This window comes from Megalobrama amblycephala, linkage group LG21, assembly GCF_018812025.1.
Source record: "Megalobrama amblycephala isolate DHTTF-2021 linkage group LG21, ASM1881202v1, whole genome shotgun sequence".
In the NCBI taxonomy this organism is placed as follows: Eukaryota; Metazoa; Chordata; class Actinopteri; order Cypriniformes; family Xenocyprididae; genus Megalobrama; species Megalobrama amblycephala.
Window position 1 is genome coordinate 27715850 of NC_063064.1, and position 26225 is coordinate 27742074.

A 26225-nucleotide genomic window follows, 5' to 3' on the forward strand; every position below is an offset into this window, starting at 1 on the left:
ATTTCCTAAAGTGTGACACTAGGAAATTTGATAAAAATATAAAATATATAGTTTACACATACAATGTTATAGTATTTTTTGATGGACATACATTTCATAAGCACATTAGGCCAAAAGATATGATGATTTTTTTGTTTTAAATTAATTTATACTCCTTAATGTCATGTTTGTCAAAACTCTATGTCATTGACCTTTGGGTGGCTTTCACACAAGGTCCTTGCTTTTTGATGATTGCTACAGTCTCATATATGACCGGACATTTGAGAGGCTATGTGATTTTGATCACATGGCACCACAGCTTCAGATAACCTATAGTTTCACTGACATTCATGTATTTATGCGGGACCTACAAACACTAAACCTTAGGTGTCCCACATTAGGCAGTGTCCCACTTTAGGGCAATTCACCCTAAGTATTGTGGTATTTCACTATGTTTCTGACTGACACGCCCCCAACTCGTACAGATCGGAGTTTAAAGAAAATTACGAGCTCCCACTGGGATTTACGACGTTGTGGTGGCGTTCATGTCGGTTCTGCTCGTAAATACGATCTTTCCGACATGACTTGAACGCACCATTTGTCAGTGTTGTTTATTTAAAAACACCCAATTATATAATTATATAAGTTTAAATAAGGTTTGAATCCGAGTAATCACTTATCAATGTTATATAGCCTATCGTTATATTGTCCAGCCCTAAAACTTGTATAGTTTTTGTCAGTGTTTATTTAAAAACACCAAATTATGCAGAATATACACTGTAAAAAAAAATCCCAGTAAAATTTACGGTAAAAAAACGGCAGCTGTGGTTGCCAGAACTTTACCGTAAAAAATACAGTAGCAACGTAAAAAAAAAAATCTGTTAAATTTACAGTAAAATAACGTATTTCATTAACTGATATAATGTTAATTTACCAACCTAATGAAGTACTAATATCATAATGTTTTGTACCTTTATAATACACTGACAGTCACCAAGCACAGTGGTGATAAGAGTCACATGATGAATCAAAGTTCATCACAAGCAGCTTTTCCACAATCTGAGGAGGACAATACTAATATATAGAAGGTGCACACAGTGTCATTCACACACACACACACTAAACACCATCATGGTAACATGCATGAAATTTTAAAAATGCAATAAACATTAATTTAACAACATTAGATGTAACATAAAACCCTAATGTACATAACTGATTAGAAAAAAATGAGAAAAACTAAGAAGAAACAGAGTTATTTTAACGAAAATATATCAAATGTGAAGTGTCACGCAGGGAATTGTGGGAATGTCAATTTACGGTTTTTCACTGTAAATTTTACTATGAATTGTTATTTTTCACTTCCAAAAACTGTGAATTTAATGGTATTTTACCATAAAATTACATTAAATGTACCGTTAGATCTATTACAGTTATTCACCGTATATAGTACGGAAACTTTCTGTAAACCAACTGACAGTTTTTCACCGCAGCATTTTTACAGTCTTTTACTGTTAAAATCACGGTCATTTTTTACAGTGTAAGATAGTAATTTAATTGATCAGTTGTCAACACAATATATAACAATACAATATATACGGTATGATTTTACCTCAAAATCCAACAATTCGACACAAAATTATAACTTTAACATGTTTCTCTGCTGGAGTCCAGCTGTTTCTGTGAATTGCAGTGATCCGTTGGCTTCTTTTTTTCTGTAGCTTTTGGCAGCCTCAAATCTGTACAGTCAATCACAAATCTCTTTCCCGTTTTGGAAGTGTTTTGTGTATTTTCGGCATTCACGCTGAAAACTAATGCTGCCGCTCAGTCTTTGTGCCACTCAGTGGACGTAACCGCAGCCATGACGGTTGACGGTGACGTCACGTGCATACCCTCTATACGAGTGACACGTCTTGTGTTATTCTGTAGTCTTTGGTTCAATACAATGGAAGGAAGCGGCGTCGCGTCTTCCATCTTTTTTTTTTTTTTTTACAGGGTACACCACTGGTCTGCTCTGTCCATCGAAGCAGCGGCCATATATTGGAACACATTGCTCATTGTTTCTTCTGGAGTCTCGGTCTGCATAGCGGGGTAAAGTTAGTTCGGAGTGTTTTCCTGCGGGATATGCGAACGTGAACTGTTTGTGCCGAAGGAGATCGCAGGCTTTCGTGAGTCGGACTCGGGTGTGTGCCGCATCAGTTATTTCAGTGTTAGACCGTTTTCCCCGTGCATCTGGAGGAGAAGAGGATCAAAGCTTCGCGTAATCGTTTCTTGGCTGGACTTGGAGTGTTTCTGTAACACAACTGAGTGAGTAGCTGACCAGTTTGACAGTGCACTTTAAAAAAAAGCGTCATCTGTTTGAGACTGCTATAGGCCTATTTAATGTTTGTAAACATTCGGGATGCGCGCGCATCATGGTTGCAGAAAACCCGGGAGTGATAACCAGTACGACTAGAGAGTTACGACGAAGCGGTTCAAAGTAGGTAAGATTTAGAAACATTATAGAATATTTTGATTTGTTATTTTTTTTAAATGTTGTCGGCATATCACAGCAGCTTCACCCAGCGATAAGCACTGTTATTTAAAAAAAAATTAACATTACCGAGTGGGATACAGCTTACGGATCCGTTTGCCATAGCACCTTGTCAGTGGTTAAATGACGAAACGAAATGGCCAAGCATCCAGTGGCCAGAGATGTATATTTAACTGATTGACACCTCAAGTGTATAGCCTATACTCAGGAGAAGCTAAAAGCGTATATGTCTCTTGACGCATACAACTTTGTTTTTTGTTTTGTTTTTGTTTAAGTCACGAATTAAAAGAATAAAAAGTTAATTTCGAGTTTATATCTCACAATTCTGACTTTTATTTCTCGCAAATCTGAGTTTATATCTCACATTTATTACAAAGAAAAACAGAATTGTGAGATATACTCGTTATTCTGTCTTTTCTGAATTGCATTTTATCCCGCAATTCTGACTTTTTTCCCCTCAGAATTGTGAAATAAACTCACAATTGCGAGAAATAAAGTCCGAACTGGGAGTAATAAACACGCAAATGCAAGAAAAAAGTCAGAATTGTGAAATTAAAATTGTATAGACTGATTTTTCTCTTATTCTGTGGATTTTGCACATTTTCCTCCAATTGCTGCCGCTATTTTTCTGCAACCACTATGCGCGCGCAGCTGCAAGTGACGTCATTGTGACGTCTGCTCCAAAGTGGTCTATAAGGGCCCCAACAAAATCCAAGCGCTTGGTTTACGAACAGTTGAGCACGTATATGTGTGAATGTAACGTTATAATTTAAGTTACAGTTTGAATTCATAGGTTTACAGCTGCAATTTATAACTGATCTGCAGTTTATTTTGCTCTGTGTCTATCCCATATAATTTACATTATATAAACGAGGGGGTTTCATTTGATTTCTTCTAAAAAGAAAGCAAATATTTTATTTCTGTTTTAAGTTTTAGAGCATTTGTTTGGTAAAATAAATACTTTTCTTTGTTACTACTCTGTTTCACTGTATATTTGCATTTAATCATTTGATTACAGTGTAGTTTATAAAGAAAACAGCCCATAACAAATAGAGAGATTCATTTTATTTAATCAGGAGAACAGTGTAGATAATCTATTTTCTTGATGGATAGTTTACACACATTTTTGGAGGCACCGCCATCAGAGATTATCATTTCTATAAGACATAACTTTCCAGAGATAACCCAGCTAACTCACCATCAATTGCTGAAACCCAGGTCTTGCTGATTTACAGTAGTGTTACATTATGTATAGGTAGCAACCCTTTGACTTGTGCCTTTCTAAGTATTGATTGTAATTATTTCTGTAAAGTATGTATTATTTTGAGGTCATGTCTGATAATAAAATAAAAACAGCAACAAACTTCTACAGAATGTGAAGTATTTACAAGTTATATATTTTCTAAAAAAAAAAAAAGCATGCCTCAATATTGACTTTTGAGGGGTTCAAAAGATTCTGATTACAAATAAAGGGGGTTGTTCCTGATTCCTGATTCCGGTGAATAATAGCCAATCACATGATGTGGTCAGGAGTTTAAAGCAGTGTGTGTTTCGAGGTCTGTTTTCTGAGCAGGTCATGATGGATCGAGCAGCTCTCAGACTGATTCTCTTGAGCGTCTTTCTCATCTCAGCCAGTTCACATCCTGTTAAGAAGGTGAGGGACAAATCTCAGATTAAGATGATGATGTGTCAAAATTCTAAAAACAGATTACAGTATTTCACAATTGCTAAAACACTAAACCCCATTCTCTGAACCCAATGCTCAGTGGCCTAAACCCATTTGTCGAATCAGTCACTTTGTAGGCAAAACCTTAAACAAGTTCAGGTAGTTAAGACACTGTTTGCAAATCTCTAAACACATTCTTACTCACTAAAACACATTTTGCACTGTGTTGCAAAATGGTAAATACATGTGGCAAAAGTTAAACATAACTACAACACAGTTGTCATCCTTTAAACACAATGACTCAAAATTATTCACACTTATTTCTAATGATGTGATCAAATATTTGAACAATCCCACAGAAAAAGGAGTAAATGTGCACCATCCAATGTGACTGAACTGTTTGATGTCTCAACAGAAACAAGATGTGGATATATACAGCTTCTACATTAACTCCACGGTCGCCAGTCGCTACGCCACAACGGTCATCACAAGCCGTGTGGCGAACACACTGAATGAATCTCAAGAGATCCAGTTTGAGGTCAAGATACCCAAGACTGCCTTCATCAGCAAATTCAGAATGTAGGGAACATGAGTTGTGTTATATAAGTAGAGATAAAGTGGTAAAGAAGCCATTTATATGTTGGTCTCAGGTCATGTCCATTATAATCCTGCTAGACAACAACAAAATAAAGATTTATTAATTATTTTATGCATGATGTTTGAGATATACATATTAAGAGGACATCATTGTCATTTTCTCCATAGGACCATAGAAGGGAAGACATATGATGGTGTTGTGAAGGAAAAGCAGGAAGCTCAGCAGCAGTACAGTGAAGCAGTATCTCGAGGACAAAGTGCTGGACTGATCAAGTACTGGACATTAAAAAAATAGGTCCATAAAATGTGTTTTTATATCATGTTTAGTAATATTCAGTGATTCATTTCTATTTCAGATCTGTTGGAAGGACTTTAGAAGATTTTAGAACTTCAGTGACGGTGGCTGCTTTTAGTAAAGTGACCTTTGAGTTGACCTACGAAGAACTGCTAAAGCGTCGCCTCGGCAAATATGAGTTACTCATCAATGCCCAACCGATGCAACCGGTGGCAGATTTCAAGGTAAAAGAAGAAACAAAGAGGGAAATAGATCATCAATTTAGAAAGATCATGTTTCTTTTACTCACATTAGATGGATGTGCACATCCAAGAGAAACCAGGAATTTCCTTCTTGGAGGTGAAAGGAGATTTGAGCACCGGTGATCTGGCCAATGCCATCAAAACCACCAGAGCAGACAAAGACGTAAGAGCTTAAAATGAGGGTAAAACCCTTAGCTTAGATGTTCTCATTATGCTACTACACTTCAAACAAAGTGACCAGATGACCAAACTGATCATTTCAGGCATGGGTGACCTTCTACCCCACTCGAGATCAACAGACCAAGTGTAAAAGCTGTGGAGAAAATGGGCTGAATGGTGACCTGCTTATAACATACGATGTTGAGAGACGAAATCCCAAAGGAGAAGTCATGGTACATTTATCAATAACGTGCTTTACGAGAGTAAAATAAATATGACAAAGGATTTTGAAAGACTGTCTATGTAAAAAGACATGAATGATATTCAGAATGTTCTTTTGTTTTCTCTCAGGTATCAAATGGCTATTTTGTCCACTACTTTGCACCCTCTGATGTTCCACGTATTCCCAAAAATGTGGTGTTTATCATTGACCGGAGCGGTTCTATGCACGGCAGAAAAATAGATCAGGTAAATGTCAACGTTTCAGCCAAAAGTATAAGAAGCTATGAAAATTTTGATGGTAAAACCACTGAAGGACATTTTTTTGAAGGATCTTGCATCATTCTGCATTTATATGTTAAAAGAACAGGGATTTTGGTATTGAAATCACTGTGGATTTGCTTAGTTTAAATTATTTTTAAAAAAGCCCACATCTGGTAAATTAGTATATAGTCATAATGGAGAAAGAATAACTTTCAGGTTTTCTGACAGAAGTGTTTTTCTTTAGACTCGTTTGGCACTGCTAAGGATTTTAAGTGATCTTGATGAGGATGACCACTTTGGATTGATCACCTTCGATCATTCAGTTGACACGTGGAAGCGTGAACTCCTGAAAGCTACAAAACAAAACCTGGAGAATGCAAAATCTTTTGTGAAGGAGATCAGAGATGGAGGAGGTGAGTTCTAATGCTAAAATGGGGAGTAAGAAAGTTGTTCCTCAAAGTGACACAACTGTGTTTGTTCTTCCTTCAGCCACAGACATAAACGCTGCAGTTCTAGCAGGAGTGGACATGATCATTCGACATCCACGAGAGGGAACCGCCTCCATCCTGATCCTGCTGACTGATGGAGATCCCACTTCAGGCACAGATTCACACTGACAAACACGAGCTAATGGTGTTTTATTGTAGCACTAGTTCACTCAGTCTAATTAGAAGACCTGTTAATAAAAGGTTTTAGACCTAATTAAAATGCCTGCAGGACCAGAAGATTATTATCATGAATTATTTGGTTCTTGTCTTTGTCAGTAAGAGAAAAGAATAAGAAATATGAAATCCTCTAATGCACCCATTGCTTTCTGATTACTCATAAAATGTCATAATTCTGATTTTCAAGCATGTAATGTAGGTAGTCTAACTTATTTTTCTCTCTAACAGGTGAAACTAACATAGAGAGGATAATGGCCAATGTGAAAAAGGCCATTGGGCTGAAGTTTCCCCTCTATTGTCTTGGTTTTGGACATGATGTTAACTTTGACTTCCTGACAAAGATGTCACTGGAAAATGTTGGAGTTGCTCGCAGGATTTATGAAGATTCGGACGCTGATCTACAGCTGCAGGTGGACTACAGAGAATCAGCTGTGAATTCATCCTCAGTTCTTATCTGTTCTGTGTTTGAATGCATTTAAACCCTTTATTTTGGTTTGTTATATTGTAGGGCTTCTATGATGAAGTTGCCGTCCCTCTCCTCACTGATATTCAACTTCAATACACAGGAGGGACAAACCTTACCAAGACCAGCTTTAACCTGTACTTCAACGGCTCTGAGATTGTGGTTTCAGGACAAATCACAGACAACAGTGTGGAGAGTTTCAGCACTGAAGTCATTGCAGTATCGGTAAGATCATAATGGTGCTTTACAACCATGTCTTCTGTTTATTAAATTGATAGGGATTGAGTTGGCTGTTTTTTTTTTTTCTCTGAAAGTCTCAACTGAGGTCATTATACAGGGCTTAAAGTTTTCTGGCACCGTGCCGGATCTCTGGCGCGCGGCATTTGGCTGCAAAAAAAATATAGTCCTACATTTGTCTCAAATTACTATCGCGCTTCATGTCATTCATACAATTTGCACTAATTAATTTATCATATCGTACAATGTTTTAATTATTTAAGTAGACATCTAATAGTAGAAAGTGTGTATGATGATGTAGTGTTTTAGTTGATAGCAGCCTACTTTTGACAAAGCTAATTTCTGAGATACGCAAGAGAAACGCGGCTATTTGATTTACGAATGCGCTGCTCATTTCATAGTTTTTGCCCATTTGTGTTTCATATGGTCTATCATCTTGCAAGGTTTAAAACATTTAAATACATATCAAATAGTATAAAACGTGTATGATGCAGTATTTTATTGATGTATTAGAATAATTTTTACAAAGCTCTGATTTCTGAGAGACAAACAGCACGGCTATTTGATTTGCGCTGAGCTCATTCACTTCACATTAGCCTATTAAGTAATAATTTTAGAGATTTATGTTATTTTGTGCTATCCCTCGGCTTACCTGTTATTCATGAAACACAATGAGTGACCGACTACTTTCCCATACACTGGAGTGAGACCATGGACGTCTGTCGAGCTGTCGCGATCTTTCTTGGCGCTCTGTGGAGTGAAATCAACGACCACTGTCAACACTCCCGTTTTTGCTGGGAGTCTCCCGTATTTCACACCCATCTTCCCATAATTTGTATGGCCCAAACCTCATTATAAGAAGAATAATCAAATATATTATTCCAAGGTTGTCCAGTTGCCAGATTTTGTATGAAACGCATTCTACTTGCACAATTGACACATCATATAAATTCAAACATATTTGTGACCTCAACCCGGCAACCCAGTTGCGCTGTTGATATCTGCGCATCAAGGCGAGAAGTTGAATCAAGGAACGAAAATCATTTTAAAATAATGTTTTTATATTTAGCTTACAAATCAATTAATTTGAACCTTTTAATAATATAATGTTACCAACTGTTGTTCCTGTTTACAGCATTAGTTGAGAGAGATATTTTTTTCTTTGAGGAAATTAGGCCCCAAATAATAAAATCAAAATCAAATTGAACGCTCCTGAATCAAAATCGAATCCAATTGTGAAATTGCACCGCGATTCATCTCATATCTAATGACGCATACGCATCTATAATATGGTTTGTAGAAAATAAATATAACAGACAGACAATGTATGTTTCTGTCTATGGATACTTATTCTGGCTTTCCCTTAAACTTTGTTCAGTGCGAATGCCGCATGTTTTATATGAGCAGTCATTTACTTCGTCATCAACGGGTTTTGAAAGTTCACGAGCGCAGGTGAGACCTGAACAGCACACCTTGCTATCTGCGTTTAAACTAAACTCATTTAAGCCTTGCCATTTTAAACACCCGAGTGCAAGACGCGAAAGAGAACTTACGTGCGCGCTTTGAGAAGATTTGTGCACTCATCCGAAGCGCGTGTACAGCGCGCAAATATTGAGGTCTCTTTCAAGTCTTGTGCTTGAACAGACAAATTCACACAAAATTATGTCAACATGCCCATCTTAGCAAATATTCTAGTAAGCATAGTCGGTTATGTCTTAAGTGAACTTATACACTGGAGAAAGAACGCATGTGTCTTAAAGAGACTGCTGTTTGAATGTATTTTTAATGTTAATCAAACAACAAAAGACAAGGAAATCACTTGTTGCTTATGACTGAATAGTAACTTAATAATTAATAATGATTGATCTATATTTAATTTATACAGTGAAGATTACATGCAGTGTTGTTTCACATTTTATTAGCTACTTTATTCAATTTCTGTACCTGAAAACTGGATTTTTCCTGAACATAGCACCCCTAGTGTATATGTATATATGTATAATTTTGTTTTTTACTTGAATCAAATGTGCACCAAAACGCAGGCACAGGATTTTCTTTTGCTTTAACCCTTGCATTATATTAGATATTGGGATCATTGATGGTCAATTGTTTAAAGGTTTGGAATAATGGTCACTTTATTTTCAGATAAAGTTTTTGGTGAAAGTTGTAATGACAACATTCCTGATGAAAATGTTCATTAGTATTATTATTTCTGAGCAGAAAGGCAGTAATGTGACGTATCAGGACACTGTAATGATAAAAGACCCCAGTGATGTCCCACCTGAGAATGAAGATTTCATGCAGAGACTGTGGGCCTACCTTACAGTGAAGCAACTTCTGGAAAGGCAGTAAGTTTATGGAGTGATACGACATTCTGCATTTTAAGTTGGACATTGAGGACATCTTTCTGTCTCAGGGTGCTTCTTAAAGGACAAGAGAAAGAGGATGAAGAGAAAGAAGCTCTCAAACTCTCTCTGAAATACCAGTTTGTCACCCCCCTCACCTCTATGGTCGTCACTAAGCCACAGGAAGATGAAGTGGAAGTTTCCGACAAACCCAAAGAGGGAAAAGAGGATCCCAGACCTCCAGGTGAGAACTGAGTTGTTTTACAAACTTTGTAAATGAAAGTGTGCAAATATTTGACCTTTGACAAAAGAGTAAGGTCCATTTTATGCAGTAAAATAAACACAGTCACAGTGACGGCAGCTATATGAAAAGTTACAGTATGAATGAATGTATGCCCTCCGGCTGCAGGTATGAATTGAAAACAATAGATCAGAGTATTCAGCACTCATATGATGACAACAGCGTGTTTTGGGTAAAAATGTAATAAATATTACTCCTTTGTATAGAAAATTGATATAAACGTATGCGAATCCATAAATATTTCTAACAATGCGCATGCCTTTAAGCCTTGAGGGATGTTATTTTGTCGAGCTTTTTCATGACGATCTCACAAGAGTTTTTTTCTCAATGGCTGAGGCTGACGCTCATATTTCAATGAACTATAAGATATTGAGAGTAAAATAGAGATTAAAAATTGAAGCTGGAGTCTTAGATCTTTTTAATGATGTATAGTTTGTCATATACATTACATCTAACAGTAAATTTGAGCTAATTTAAACAAGGCTTCGGTGCGTCGGCGCACTCACACAGGTTAACAGGTTAATCAAGTTTTGCATCAACTGCATCGTAGGTTAACCAAAAGATCTAATAAAATACTTAAAAACTACTTTATTTGTGCGTCAATTTAGTTTGTGTATCCTATATGTATCTGATTGTGTATCTGAACTTGAATAGATTCAGCGACTGTATTCATGCATTTATTTTTTATACACAAGGAGGTTGAAATGTCATAATCACTTGTGAAATAGTTTTAATTAATTACTGTACAGTTTATTTAATTACAAAATATATTATTAACATAGCAGTTTGAGTAAATTTGGATTGACTTGAATGTCAGTATGTCTCCTTTTGTCAAAATTGGGTGTAGAATCTTAAACGTTACTTTGATTTAGAATGTTCAAAATTGTATACTTTGACACTGTATATACTGTGAATAACACTTTTCTGTTTCTTTTTTTTTATCAGTAATGGGTTTCCATCCTTCATCTCCTGCATGTAGGTATAAAATGTTGAACACTTCATTTACTCAAACTATTGCAGAGAATTGCAAGTTGTGATGAAATGGAAGTACTGATAGATATTTTCTTCTGTATTGTGATGCACATCTGAGTGAAACTGCAATAGTACATTCACTTTAAATTCATCCAGGTTCAATTACCAAACATACAATCTTAATTTAATTTAAGTCAAACAATGGCAACACCATTCGAGACATCCTATAATCGTTCGCAATTTAGCATCTTTAGTCATGATCTTGTCATCATGTTCAGAAACTTTAGTAGCAATTGCATGAATTCCCTAAGAGGAGTAGTTAAAATTTCAGAGCTTGATTTGTCAAATAAATCCACATTCAAACCAACAGGAAGTCAGATATTTTGGTCGAAGCTAATGACTGTAAATTAGAAAGTTGTCCGGCTTAATGAGAACAATATGTGTAGTAAGTTTGGTAACTCACTACACATATTTGGTGACCCCCCACTTCCTGCCCGTTTCTAAGGCTTTGCCCATGTCTACTGGATGACAATCCTGACGTGTGTCAAGTTTCATGCAATTTGAAGCATGCAAAGAGTCTCAAAATCATCTATCTGTTGCTATGGCAACATTGTTTAAAATATAAAAAATCTTTTTACGGGTCTACATTTGCCATGTTTTGACATTATTCTAATGAAGTTTGTAGCAAATCAGATAAAAATAAGAGGGATTTCAAAGCATTTTGAAAGTGCCACACTTCCTGCTGCTGGTTGGTGGCTCTATAACTTAGACTCACAATAGTCACATCCATGTGATGAAGTTTCATCAAAATCAGTCGATGTATGCAGAGGTTATAACACACTTCCTGTTTCCCTTATCTTGCCATAAATTTGTTGCCTCACCACAGCCAAACTGTTTGAGAGATCAAATGTCCGCTCGCAATTTAGCATCCTCAATGTCTTCATGCTGACCGATTTTGGTGGTGATCGGATGAATCGCCTAGGAGTATATCAAATTCCAGAGCATGTGTTTTTCAAATAACCCATAATTGCTGACTTCCTGTTGAGCTGGCGTAGAACATAGAGCACGAAAGTTGTTTGGCCTGATGAGGTCTATATGTGTACAGAGTTTCATACTAATGCATCCAAGCATGTTTGATATACCGACGAAGTTTTCTGACCCCCATTGAAGGGGCCGCTGTCGAGCCCCCCTACCATGCCCAAGTCGTGTATGTATGCGCCAATTTTCAAGAGTTTTTAGCACGTTTAGGCCCCCAAAAAGCCCTGGATGTTTGTAAAAAAAAAAAAAAAAACATTTTCCCCAACATTTTCATCTAGTTCTTATTCGTTGATGGAAAATTTCAATAGATTTTTGTCATTCAGAACTGCTTTTTATTTATAGTTATCTCATTTTCGTCAGTAAAAGAATGTTAAGGAAAATTATGATAAAAATTATTTTTACGAATTTAATCTGTGATGTTCACGGAGATTATGAATGAATCAATGAGAAGCAAATTGTTCTTTGTTGCATGTATTAAATGTGTTCTCTGTATAATTTACACAGCTGATGAAGAGGACCTGTTTGAATATTCCGAAGGTCAGTAAGAAATAAAGGGTATCACTCATGATTTTTAACTGCTGCTTTACTAATTTCAGATTTTTCCATGAAATCAAAGCAAATTCTGCACAGCTGTTGGAAAATTGTTTCTCTGTGTGTTTTGATGGAATTCAGAACCATCTTGTAGTGTAATAAAGACAGACTCCAGAGCATAATTCATTTGTTAAATTATATTTTTGCTGCCTCATTATGAATGTTTGCACTGTGATAAAATAAATGAGGATTTATGAATCTAAGGCCCTGTATACACCTGTTATAAAGATGCATTTTGGTTTGAGTCACAACATATTGTTCTTAGATGTTATTTTGTTTTTATGGTCTAATTTAAAAAATGTTATGAATACACTGTATTACTGTATTTTGTGCTGCTTATAAATTAATTTCTTAAAGGGTTAGTTCACCCAAAAATGAAAATTAAGTCATTAATTACTCACCCTCATGTCGTTCCACACCCGTAAGTCCTTCGTTCATCTTCAGAACACAAATTAAGATATTGTTGATGAAATCTGATGGCTCAGTGAGGCATGCATTGCCAGCACGATTCAGGTAGCTATCATAAGTCCGATAGGATCGCAACATTCAAAGTATTTATTCCAGTTCAATCCAGTTGAGGATTGTATTCATCACGCCGGTATGGACGGTTTGTGGAGCTGTGCCACTGGTTGTCGTGTCGATGAGGCCTTCACAATGGGTGAACTAGTTGACTTAATCTCTCCTGATACTTCAGGGCTGTGTTGTGGTCGTGTCAAGGCGTAGGTCCTCGGTCTCACCTGGATATGGCTCGGATCCGTTTGACTACAGTAAACCTCGGGTAAACAGAAAGACTAATAATAGCGTAGATGCCATTCTTCTTCTGATGTAACGAGTACATCTGGTGTTATAGGAAGTGTTCCCGGTTCCGGCTAACTTAATTTATGCAGCCTAATAATCCTTTAATGGATTTGAAAATATAGAGTTTGGTGCCAAATAGGAGAAGGATCTACTGCCTCCGGTTGATTTTGATATTCTAGGTATTATCAGCTGACCTGAATTCTGAGATCGCAATAGATGTGAAGGACTATAATGCTTTAAGAGCTCGCTCAGATACTGGGGAGCTATACCATGTAGTGCTTTGTAAGTAATTCGCAAGATTTTAAAATCTATACGATGTTTAACAGGAAGCCAATGCAGTGTTGACAGAACGGGGCTAATAAGGTCATACTTCCTAGTTCTAGTAAGAACTCTAGCTGCTGCATTTTGTACGAGCTGTAGTTTATTTATCAGGCGAGCAGAACAACCACCCAGTAGAGCATTACAGTAATCTAGCCTTGAGATCATGAACGCATAAACGAACTGTTCTCTATTTGTCATTGAGAGCATATGTCGTAGTTTAGATATATTTTTAAGAAGGAAGAATGCAGTTTTACAGATGCTAGAAACATGGCCTTCAAATGAAAGATTGGTATCAAAGAACGCACCCAGGTTCCTAACTGATGACGAAGACTTAATAGAGCAGCCATCAAGTGTTAGACAGTATTCTAGATTATTACATGAAGTTTTTGATCCAAAAATTAGAATCTCTGTTTTTTTCAGAATTTAGTAGTAGAAAATTACTGGTCATCCAATTTTTTATATCAGCTATGCATTCCGTTAATTTTGTGAATTGGCAAGTTTCGTCAGGGTGCGAAGAAATATAGAGCTGAGTATCATCAGCGGAACAGTGAAAACTAATGCCATGCTTCCTAATGATATCTCCCAAGGGTGGCATGTACAGAGTGAAAAGCAACGGTCCTAGTACTGAGCCTTGCGGTACTCCATATTGAACTTCTGATCGATATGACATCTCTTCGTTTACTACTACAAACTGATAACGGTCAGATAAGTATGATTTGAACCATGACAGTGCTATTCCACTAATGCCAACGTAATTTTCGAGTCTATTTAAAAGAATATTGTGATCAATAGTGTCAAATGCAGCACTAAGATCCAGTAAAACTAATAGAGAGATACAACCATGATCTGATGATAAGAGCAAATTGTTAGTAACTCTAATGAGAGCAGTCTCAGTACTATGGTAAGGTCTAAATTGTGACTGGAAATCCTCACAGATACGATTTCTTTCTAAAAAGGAACATAGTTGTGTTGAAACTGCCTTTTCTAGTATTTTTGACAGAAAAGTGAGATTTGAGATCGTTTTGAGAGGTTTAATAATAGCCAGTTTTCGGTACGTATCCTAGTGATAAAGATGAATTAACAATATTAAGAAGAGGATCTATGACCTCTGGAAGCATCTCTTTCAATAGCTTAGTCGGTATAGGGTCTAACATACATGTTGTTGATTTTGATGATTTAACAAGTTTAGACAATTCTTCCTCTTCTAAAGCAGTAAATGAATTAAATTTTTCATCAGGGATACTACAGTGCACTGCCTTATGCGATACTGTAGTAGATGGTTGTATGGTTATAATTTTCTCTCAATCTTGGAAGCAAAGAAGTTCATAAAGTCATTACTGCTGTGCTCTTTGGAAACATCAGAGGTTGAGGTTTTATTTCTTGTTAATTTAGCCACTGTATCAAATAAATACCTAGGTTTGTGCTTATTTTCTTCTAAAAGTTTTGAAAAATAGGCAGAACTAGCAGTTCTTAAGGCCTTTCTGTACTCAATCATTCTCTCTCTCCACGAAATGCGAAAAACTTCTAGTTTTGTTTTCTTCCAGCTGCGCTCCATTTTTCTGGCTGCTACCTTTAGGGCCCGATGTGAGTACAGTGGTTCAACCTTAATATTATAAAGCGACAAGAATATTTTTGGTGCGGCAAAAAATCAAAATAACGACTTATTTAGTGATGGCCGATTTCAAAACACTGCTTCATGAAGCTTCGGAACATAATGAATCAGCATATCGAATCATGATTCAGATCACGTCAAACCGCCAAACTGCTGAAATCACATGACATTGGTACTCCAAACAGCTGATTCGACACGCAGATTCATAATGCTATGAAGCTTCCTGAAGCAGTGTTTTGAAATCGGACATCACTAAATAAGACGTTATTTTGTTTTGTTTTTTGACGTACCAAAAATATTCTCGTTGCTTTATAATAATATTGAACTGTACTCGCTTGAACTGATTTAAATATGTTTTTAGTACATTAATGGATCTTGAGAGAGGAAATGGCATTGCTGGCTTTGGAGGCCTCGCTGAGTAATCGGATTTCAACAAAAATATCTCAATTTGCGTTCCGAACTTTAACAAAGGTCTTACGGGTGTAGGACGGCATGAGGGTGAGTAATAAATGACAGAATTTTCATTTTTGGGTGAACTAACCCTTTAAGAATGTTTTTGAAGAGATGCATTTAGGAGCAGTCTTAGGCCTACATAAAATTTCAGTTTGATTCACTGACAATTCACTGATGAAAAAAGTAAGGTTGTGTAGGCTGGAATTTCTCCTATGGTGAGAATGAAATATGTTGATCCAGGAATATGTCTTACTTGGCAAAATCACAGTGACCGTATGCCAACATATGTCCTGCCGGGTAGATCAGCACGTTCAAATGTGCACATCTGCTGCATCCCAATTCAGAGGCTGCATCCTTCAAAGGATGTGGACTTCAAAGGCCACAAAGGTCAGAACAAGCGTTGTTAAATTGATCTAGTGTAAGGAGAATTTTTCTTGTCGCCTAGCAACTGTGGCCCTGTTTACACCTGGTATTAAGATGCATTTGGTCGATCAGATCACGTCAGATCACATCAAGTGGACAACGCTAAATACAGGTGTAAACGGGGTCTAAAACTTTTTGAGCTTGTCCACTATCAACCACTTCCAGTAGTCAAAAACGCATTTGAACGGACTGCTTTTTTAGTGTAGATGCTTATGTGGTCATGCGTTTGAACAGCTATAAAAGACCGTCTTTCTGCCTACTGACTTAATGTGTAAACATTGTGGGAAGCGCGCTAGCCAGATGAGATTTAAACTTTGTCAGCCTAAGACTCAAGTTTAGTTTGAAGATGAAAATTACGCTTTAACCCACGGACTAAAAAAAACTCTTCCCAAATCGCCCCCAAAACATTTTCATCTAGTTTTTATTCATTGATGAAAATTTCAATAGATTTTTGTCATTCAGAACTGCTTTTTATTTATAGTTATCTCGTTTTCGTCAGTGAAAGAATATTATGAAAGAAAATTATGATAAAAATTATTTTTACGAATTTAATCTGTGATGTTCATGGAGATTATGAATGAGTCGATGAGAACAAAATTGTTCTTTGTTGCATGTATTAAATGTGTTCTCTGTATTATTTACACAGCTGATGAAGAGTACGTTGACGATCTGTTTGCACATCCCAAAGGTCAGTAAGAAATAAAGAGTATCACTCATGATTTTTAACTGCTGCTTTACTAATTTCAGATTTTTCCATGAAATCAAAGCAAATTTTGCACAGCTGTTGGAAAATTGTTTCTCTGTGTGTTTTGATGGAATTCAGAACCATCTTGTAGTGTAATAAAGACAGACTCCAGAGCATCATTCATTTGTTAAATTATATTTTTGCTGCCTCATTATGAATGTTTGCACTGTGATAAAATAAATGAGGATTTATGAATCTAAGGCCCTGTATACACCTGTTATAAAGATGCATTTTGGTTCCTCTGGAAGTGGTCGAAAGTGGACAAGCACAAAAGTTTCAGACCCCTTTTACACCTGTATTTAGTGTTGTCCACTTGTGATCCGATCGACCAAAATGCATCTTAATACCAGTAAACGGCCTAAAATGGTTACTGGAAAATAATAGCCAATTACTCAACTGTCTCAAATGAAAAACAAAAAGAGAAAACCTGCTTTATAAATAGAAATATGTGCCGTCCTGGGACCAGAGTCACAACATATTGTTCTTAGTTGTTATTTTGTTTTTATGGTCTAATTTAAAAAATGTTATGAATACACTGTATTACTGTATTTTGTGCTTCTTATAAATTAATTTCTTAAAAGGTTGTTCACCCAAAAATAAAAATTAAGTCATTAATTACTCACCCTCATGCCGTTCCACACCCGTAAGTCCTTCGTTCATCTTCAAAACACAAATTAAGATATTGTTGATGAAATCTGATGGCTCAGTGAGGCATGCATTGCCAGGACGATTCAGGTAGCTATCATAAGTCTGATAGGATCGCAACATTCAAAGTATTAATTCCAGTTCAATCCAGTTGAGGATCGTATTCATCACGCCGGTATGGACGGTTTGTGGAGCTGTGCCACTGGTTGTCGTGTCGATGAGGCCTTCACAATGGGTGAACTAGTTGACTCAATCTCTGCTGATACTTCAGGGCTGTGTTGTGGTCGTGTCAAGGTGCAGGTCCTCAGTCTCACCTGGATACGGCTCGGATCCGTTTGACTACAGTAAACCTCGGGTAAACAGAAAGACTAATATTAGCGTAGATGCCATTCTTCTTCTGATGTAACGAGTACATCTAGTGTTATAGGAAGTGTTCCCGGTTCCGGCTAACTTAATTTATGCAGCCTAATAATCCTTTAATGGATTTGAAAATATAAATTGATAATGTGTTATGTGTATGCCAGGTTAAAGAGATGCGTTTTTAGTCTAGATTTAAACTGACAGAGTGTGTCTGCTTCCTGAACAATGCTAGGAAGATTATTCCAGAGTTTAGGTGCCAAATAGGAGAAATATCTACTGCCTCCGGTTGATTTTGATATTTTAGGTATTATCAGCTGACCTGAATTCTGAGATCGCAATAGATGTGAAGGACTATAATGCTTTAAGAGCTCGCTCAGATACTGGGGAGCTATACCATTTAGTGCTTTGTAAGTAATTAGCAAGATTTTAAAATCTTTACGATGTTTAACAGGAAGCCAATGCAGTGTTGACAGAACGGGGCTAATAAGGTCATACTTCCTAGTTCTAGTAAGAACTCTAGCTGCTGCATTTTGTACGAGCTGTAGTTTATTTATCAAGCGAGCAGAACAACCGCACAGTAGAGCATTACAATAATCTAGCCTTGAGGTCATGAACGCATAAACGAACTGTTCTCTATTTGTCATTGAGAGCATATGTCGTAGTTTAGATATATTTTTAAGATGGAAGAATGCAGTTTTACAGATGCTAGAAACATGGCCTTCAAATGAAAGATTGGTATCAAAGAGCGCACCCAGGTTCCTAACTGATGACGAAGACTTAATACCCACAGACTAAAAAAATTTCTTCCCAAATCCCCCCGCCCCCCCAACATTTTCGTCTAGTTTTTATTCGTTGATGAAAATTTCAATAGATCTTAGTCATTTTTGTCATTCAGAAACTGCTTTTTATTTATAGTTATCTCATTTTCGTCAGTGAAAGTATGTTAAGGAAAATTATGATAAAAATAATTTTTACGAATTTAATCTGTGATGTTCACTGAGATTATGAATGAAATGATGAGAAAAAAATTGTTCTTTGTTGCATGTATTAAATGTGTTCTCTGTATTATTTACACAGCTGAGGAAGAGAATGATGACAATCTGTTTGCACATCCCAAATGTCAGTAAGAAATAAAGGGTATCACTCATGATTTTTAACTGCTGCTTTACTAATTTCAGATTTTTCCATGAAATCAAAGCAAATTCTGCACAGCTGTTGGAAAATTGTTTCTCTGTGTGTTTTGATGGAAGTCAGAACCATCTTGTAGTGTAATAAAGACAGACTCCAGAGCATCATTCATTTGTTAAATTATATTTTTGCTGCCTCATTATGAATGTTTGCACTGTGATAAAATAAATGAGGATTTATGAATCTAAGGCCCTGTATACACCTGTTATAAAGATGCATTTTGGTTCCTCTGGAAGTGGTCAAGTGGACAAGCACAAAAGTTTCAGACCCCTTTTACACCTGTATTTAGTGTTGTCCACTTGTGATCCGATCGACCAAAATGCATCTTAATACCAGTAAACGGCCTAAAATGGTTACTGGAAAATAATAGCCTATTACTCAACTGTCTCAAATGAAAAACAAAAAGAGAAAACCTGCTTTATAAATAGAAATATGTGCCGTCCTGGGACCAGAGTCACAACATATTGTTCTTAGATGTTATTTTGTTTTTTTATGGTCTAATTTAAAAAATGTTATGAATACACTGTATTACTGTATTTTGTGCTTCTTATAAGTTAATTTCTTAAAGGGTTAGTTCACCCAAAAATAAAAATTAAGTCATTAATTACTCGCCCTCATGTCGTTCCACACCCGTAAGTCCTTTGTTCATCTTCAGAACACAAATTAAGATATTGTTGATGAAATCTGATGGCTCAGTGAGGCATGCATTGCCAGGACGATTCAGGTAGCTATCATAAGTCTGATAGGATCGCAACATTCAAAGTATTAATTCCAGTTCAATCCAGTTGAGGATCGTATTCATCACGCCGGTATGGACGGTTTGTGGAGCTGTGCCACTGGTTGTCGTGTCGATGAGGCCTTCACAATGGGTGAACTAGTTGACTCAATCTCTCCTGATACTTCAGGGCTGTGTTGTGGTCGTGTCAAGGCGTAGGTCCTCAGTCTCACCTGGATACGGCTCGGATCCGTTTGACTACAGTAAACCTCGGGTAAACAGAAAGACTAATATTAGCGTAGATGCCGTTCTTCTTCTGATGTAACGAGTACATCTGGTGTTATAGGAAGTGTTCCCGGTTCCGGCTAACTTAATTTATGCAGCCTAATAATCCTTTAATGGATTTGAAAATATAGAGTTTGGTGCCAAATAGAAGGATCTACTGCCTGCAGTTGATTTTGATATTCTAGGTATTATCAGCTGAATTCTGAGATCGCAATAGATGTGAAGGACTATAATGCTTTAAGAGCTCGCTCAGGTACTGGGGAGCTATACCATGTAGTGCTTTGTATGTAATTAGCTAGATTTTATAATCTATACGATGTTTAACAGGAAGCCAATGCAGTGTTGACAGAACGGGGCTAATATGGTCATACTTCCTAGTTCTAGTAAGAACTCTAGCTGCTGCATTTTGTATGAGCTGTAGTTTATTTATCAAGCGAGCGGACATAATTGACCATTACAATAATCTAGCCTTGAGATCATGAACGCATGAACTAACTGTTCTCTATTTGTCATTGAGAGCATATGTTGTAGTTTAGATATATTTTTAAGATGGAAGAATGCAGTTTTACAGATGCTAGAAACATGGCCTTCAAATGAAAGATTGGTATCAAAGAACGCACCCAGGTTCCTAACTGATGACGAAGACTTAATAGAGCAGCCATCAAGTGTTAGACAGTATTCTAGATTATTACGTGAAGTTTTTGATCCAAAAATTAGAATCTCTGTTGTTTTCTGAATTTAGTAGTAGAAAATTACTGGTCATCCAATTTTTTATATCAGCTATGCATTCCGTTAATTTTGTGAATTGGCAAGTTTCGTCGGCGCGAAGAAATATAGAGCTGAGTATCATCAGCGGAACAGTGAAAACTAATTCCATGCTTCCTAATGATATCTCCCAAGGGTGGCATGTACAGAGTGAAAAGCAACGGTCCTAGTACTGAGCCTTGCGGTACTCCATATTGAACTTCTGATCGATATGACATCTCTTCGTTTACTACTACAAACTGATAACGGTCAGATAAGTATGATTTGAACCATGACAGTGCTATTCCACTAATGCCAACGTAATTTTCGAGTCTATTTAAAAGAATATTGTGATCAATAGTGTCAAATGCAGCATTAAGATCCAGTAAAACTAATAGAGAGATACAACCATGATCTGATGATAAGAGCAAATCGTTAGTAACTCTAATGAGAGCAGTCTTAGTACTATGGTAAGGTCTAAATTGTGACTGGAAATCCTCACAGATACTTTTTCTTTCTAAAAAGGAACATAGTTGTGTTGAAACTGCCTTTTCTAGTATTTTTGACAGAAAAGTGAGATTTGAGATCGTTTTGAGAGGTTTAATAATAGCTTAATAATAGTTTAATAATTTAATAAAGTTTTCGGTACGTATCCTAGTGATAAAGATGAATTAACAATATTAAGAAGAGGATCTATGACCTCTGGAAGCATCTCTTTCAATAGCTTAGTCGGTATAGGGTCTAACATACATGTTGTTGATTTTGATGATTTAACAAGTTTAGACAATTCTTCCTCTTCTAAAGCAGTAAATGAATTAAATTTTTCATCAGGGATACTACAGTGCACTGCCTGATGCGATACTGTAGTAGACGGTTGTATGGTTATAATTTTCTCTCAATCTTGGAAGCAAAGAAGTTCATAAAGTCATTACTGCTGTGCTCTTTGGAAACATCAGAGGTTGAAGTTTTATTTCTTGTTAATTTAGCCACTGTATCAAATAAATACCTAGGGTTGTGCTCATTTTCTTCTAAAAGTTTTGAAAAATAGGCAGAACTAGCAGTTTGTAAGGCCTTTCTGTACTCAATCATTCTCTCTCTCCACGAAATGCGAAAAACTTCTAGTTTTGTTTTTTTCCAGCTGCGCTCCATTTTTCTGGCTGCTACCTTTAGGGCCCGATGTGAGTAGTGGTTCAACCTTAATATTATAAAGCGACAAGAATATTTTTGGTGCAGCAAAAAAACAAAATAACGACTTAAGTTATGGCCGATTTTAAAACACTGCTTCATGAAGCTTCGGAGCATAATGAATCAGCGTATCGAATCATGATTCAGATCACATGTCATGATTCAACCACATGACTTTGGCACTCCAAACAGCTGATTCGACACGCTGATTCATAAGACTAAATAAGGGTTTTTTGGCCTGCCAAAAATATTCTTGTTGCTTTATAATAATATTGAACTGTACTCGCTTGATCTGATTTAAATATGTTTTTAGTACCTTTATGGATCTTCAGAGAGGAAATGGCATTGCTGGCTTTGGAGGCCTCACGGAGTCATCGTATTTCAACAAAAATATCTCAATTTGCGTTCCGAAGTTTAACGAAGGTCTTACGGGTGTAGAACGGCATAAGGGTGAGTAATAAATGACAGAATTTTCATTTTTGGGTGAACTAACCCTTTAAGAATGTTTTTGAAGAGATGCATTTAGGAGCAGTCTTAGGCCTACATAAAATTTCAGTTTGATTCACTGACAATTCACTGATGAAAAAAGTAAGGTTGTGTAGGCTGGAATATCTCCAATGGTGAGAATGACATTTAAATTGTTTTTTCATCTTCAGCTGCCGGCTTTGTGGATGTGACGGGGCAGAGGTTGATGTTCGGCGGTTTTGGACTGGCAGCTCTTTTGATTCTCTTTGCTACTGCAGCTGCAGTGAAAGCTTACTGTTCTTACAATGCAAAGCAAAGAGCTCACACTACAGACCATGTTCAGACATCGGAGACTGATTGCATTAACCTGAGAAAACGGCAATGAAACTGTCAAAAGCTTTCTTAAAGACTTAAATCAAATAAATTGCTTTGATTAAAGCCATAATAATATAAAACTTCCACACCATTTGTGCTATGGACATGAATGATACCTCATATCATGCAGCTTGAGGAGGAGAGTGTGGAACAATAAAGTGGGAAATGTGCATAAAATGGCAAAGACTTACATTAAAGGACTCATCCATCTAAAAGAACAGATAATCATACTTTCATATGTGGAATTACTCAACTGAATGTTTCAACATATTGTGATAACATAAAATGCAAAAATTATTCTTTTTTGAGGACTTTTTTTCTCTCCCCATTTCACGCTATATTTTCCAAGACAAATCAGTGGCAAACAAGAAGCATTGCAAAAGAATATAAACAAATTCTATAAACAAGAAGTTTACACTGTCAATGACACTTTAGACACTTTGTGGCATCTTCATTCTTGGTTGCTTCCTCTTGGTTACATCATTGATCTGATGACACAAAGTTTTATATCAGCTCCATACTCACTGTCTTCTCCCCACTAGCTCTTTAAATGCCTGTATGAATCACATCAAAATTACCAGTATTCTCAAGGGAAACAGAACAAAAATGTATTACTAATTGATTCCAAAAATCATACTATTTCTCATTCTGATTTGTCTGTTGACATCATTGGCTTTCTGATCAGACCCTGTTCTACAGTTCGTAACTGTTCTCATATCTTTAAAATGTTTGACTAGACTGTGCCAGATCCTCAAAATTAAACATGCTGAGACACTGGATGCTGTTAAAAACAAACAAAAAAACCTTCAGATCACTAAGGTCATCTGACTCAGGTTTACTGATTGTGCACCATTAGATAGTGAAACCTAATGTCACTGCTATAACATTGTGAAAACTCTCACAATCTCTGTGTGACCTCACCACCACTAATTCATATCTTTTCAAACAATGATGCTTTCATTGCTTGTCTCCTGTTGTGTTTTGGCTTCTGTTTTATGCTACCCCTGATGTTTGCCTCATGTTTCTGGATCTGGACAATGACCTTGAGTTTGTAATATGGCATTATATTAAATAAATGTATAAGTATTATTTCCTGAAATGCCACTTGTCCAGAATGAACTGTTGTGTAACTGTGCATCCAGTGAATATGATATGAATACTGAAGTGGTCGCATTTTTTAACTGGGTACTGACTGATCAGTATCAATGCAGCCTAAGTAATTATATAAAAGTGTAAAAGCATTTGTACACCTAAATGAAAATGCAGATGAGATAATTTTAACTGAACTATCATTTAAAAAAGCAACAACACATTTTTAGTTCTTAGGTATATGTGGTTATCACATTCACTATGTTTTTAAAACAAGATGATTGTTGAAAGTTACAAACATAAAGCTGCAAGCAGCGATGAAAGGGCCCTCGCACCAGGGCTCACTCCCACCCGTTGGCTTTAGGAAATCAGTGAACAGTGGGTGACATGCAAGTAAGTGAGAAAATACAGGAGAATTATGGCAAAGTCATTTCAAAGTGGCACACTTTCTGCTGCCAACAGGTGGCGCTTTATTGACACCATATAGCCACATCCATGAGATTGTTTAAAATTTAAACAATCTTTAATAGATGAATTTCATGTCATAGAATGTCACAGGTCAATTCCAAATAAGTGCAGAATATCATCCTAAACTGCCATGTCTGTGTTTTTCTCAGACAACCTCTTATAAAAATTCCAGAGCAAATTATGTAATATTATTTGCTCAAACTCCACAGTGCTCAGAGAAATCTAATCCAGTCTTAATGCGAATGTCTGTGATTGCTGATGTTGTATTATTCAAACACTTCTCTTCATGTGTTTTTTGACCTTCCTGAACTATCGTTTGTTCACTAATGTTATGCACCAAAAGCATGCTTTCATTTCATTTCAATATGTGTGGTATACGACTGAAAAAATCAAATAAAATTAATAAATAGAGCCAAATCACAGAACCTGCGAAGACGATTTTGATATCAGTCTCAGGTAAGAGTAAGGTAAGGTACGTGTCTCGATTTTTCTGTTCACTTATGCAAGTTAATTTAAACAGCCACTTTTATAAAATCAAGTGAAATTGACTTAAATAGTGATTTTTAATAAATTTTTATTATTTCAATAAATAATTTAAAGACATGCATTGTACATGATGTTTGCAAACACAGCACAGAAAACACACAAACTCCTCTGTAAAAACAAGACAAAGATTTAAGTCTCGTATGAATTAGAACATGAAATCACAGGTGTTGGTGATAATAATTGTAACTCAAATGACATTTGAAAAGTATTCCTGTCCAAATAGTGATATAATGACATGGTTCATGGTATACAATGAAAAAATAAAATTAATTAATTGAGCTAAATCACAGAACCTGCAAAGATGTTTTTAATATCAGTCTCAGGTAATAGTAAGGCACATGTCTAGATTTTTCTACTCACTTGTGCAAGCTTATTGTAAAAAAAAAAAAAAAAAAAAAAATGGACATTTTGAATTTTTTTTAGAAAACATGCAGAAATAACATTTTCACTTTAACTTAAGGAACATTAGCAAAACTATCTTAGAACATATTTTTGCTAGCTGGGTGAGCAATTAAATGGTAAATTCTGATTTTTAACTTGCTTTATTAAACACTCATGGGATAAAATCTAAATAACTGAATTATGTTGAAGGAAAAGCTGAGGCTTCATATGAGGAGATTCAAGGATCTCAAACACCAACTCTAAAGATAATGGACCAGGAAGTGAAGGCGAGCTGGTAAATGATCAAAAGATGTAAACACAGCTGATTTTTTTCTTTTATTATATATCTGTTTTAATCTATGAATGTATCTGTAGGGAGGATGTCACAGACTACACTCTTCCTTCAACTCCAGTTATCAGATGTTGGCTTGTCCCGTTCCAGGCTGTGATGCAGGGAGACATTTCTGATTTCACTCTCACTCAGCTGTAGAGTTCAAAGTGGACAAATTATAAACTGGGATAGAGCATGTTTCTGTGTAAAACACTTGTTGACGTTTGTTAGTATTTATTGACAATAGACTGTCTGTGTATCTATCTATAAACTTTATGCATAGCAACCCTTTGCGATTTGTGCCTTTCTAAGTATTAATTGTAATTATCTCTGTAAAGTATGTATTTTTTGAGGTCATGTCTGATAATAAATAAAAAAAGCAACAACAACAACAAAAAACTTCTACGGAATGTGAAGAATTTACAAGTTATATAGATAATATATTTTCTGAAAAAAAAAGCATGCCTCAATATTGACTTTTTAGGAGTTCAAGAGACTTTGATTACAAATAAAGGGGGTGGTTCCTGATT

The 26225-nt window shown here is 36.2% G+C and overlaps 1 protein-coding gene across 1 annotated transcript; it reads left to right on the top strand.

Moving 5' to 3' along the window:
* Positions 1-1955: 1955 nt before the first annotated feature.
* LOC125256855 (inter-alpha-trypsin inhibitor heavy chain H3-like) lies at positions 1956-23979 on the top strand. Its single transcript, XM_048173116.1, has 19 exons — positions 1956-2286; positions 4086-4166; positions 4594-4757; positions 4944-5048; positions 5132-5294; positions 5365-5475; positions 5576-5704; positions 5823-5939; positions 6199-6367; positions 6444-6554; positions 6848-7029; positions 7128-7307; positions 9540-9667; positions 9736-9908; positions 10911-10940; positions 12480-12512; positions 16820-16861; positions 19001-19042; positions 22697-23979. The coding sequence occupies exons 2-19, from the start codon at positions 4089-4091 to the stop codon at positions 22888-22890; spliced, it is 2151 nt and encodes a 716-aa protein (XP_048029073.1). The 5' UTR covers positions 1956-2286; positions 4086-4088; the 3' UTR covers positions 22891-23979.
* Positions 23980-26225: the final 2246 nt, after the last annotated feature.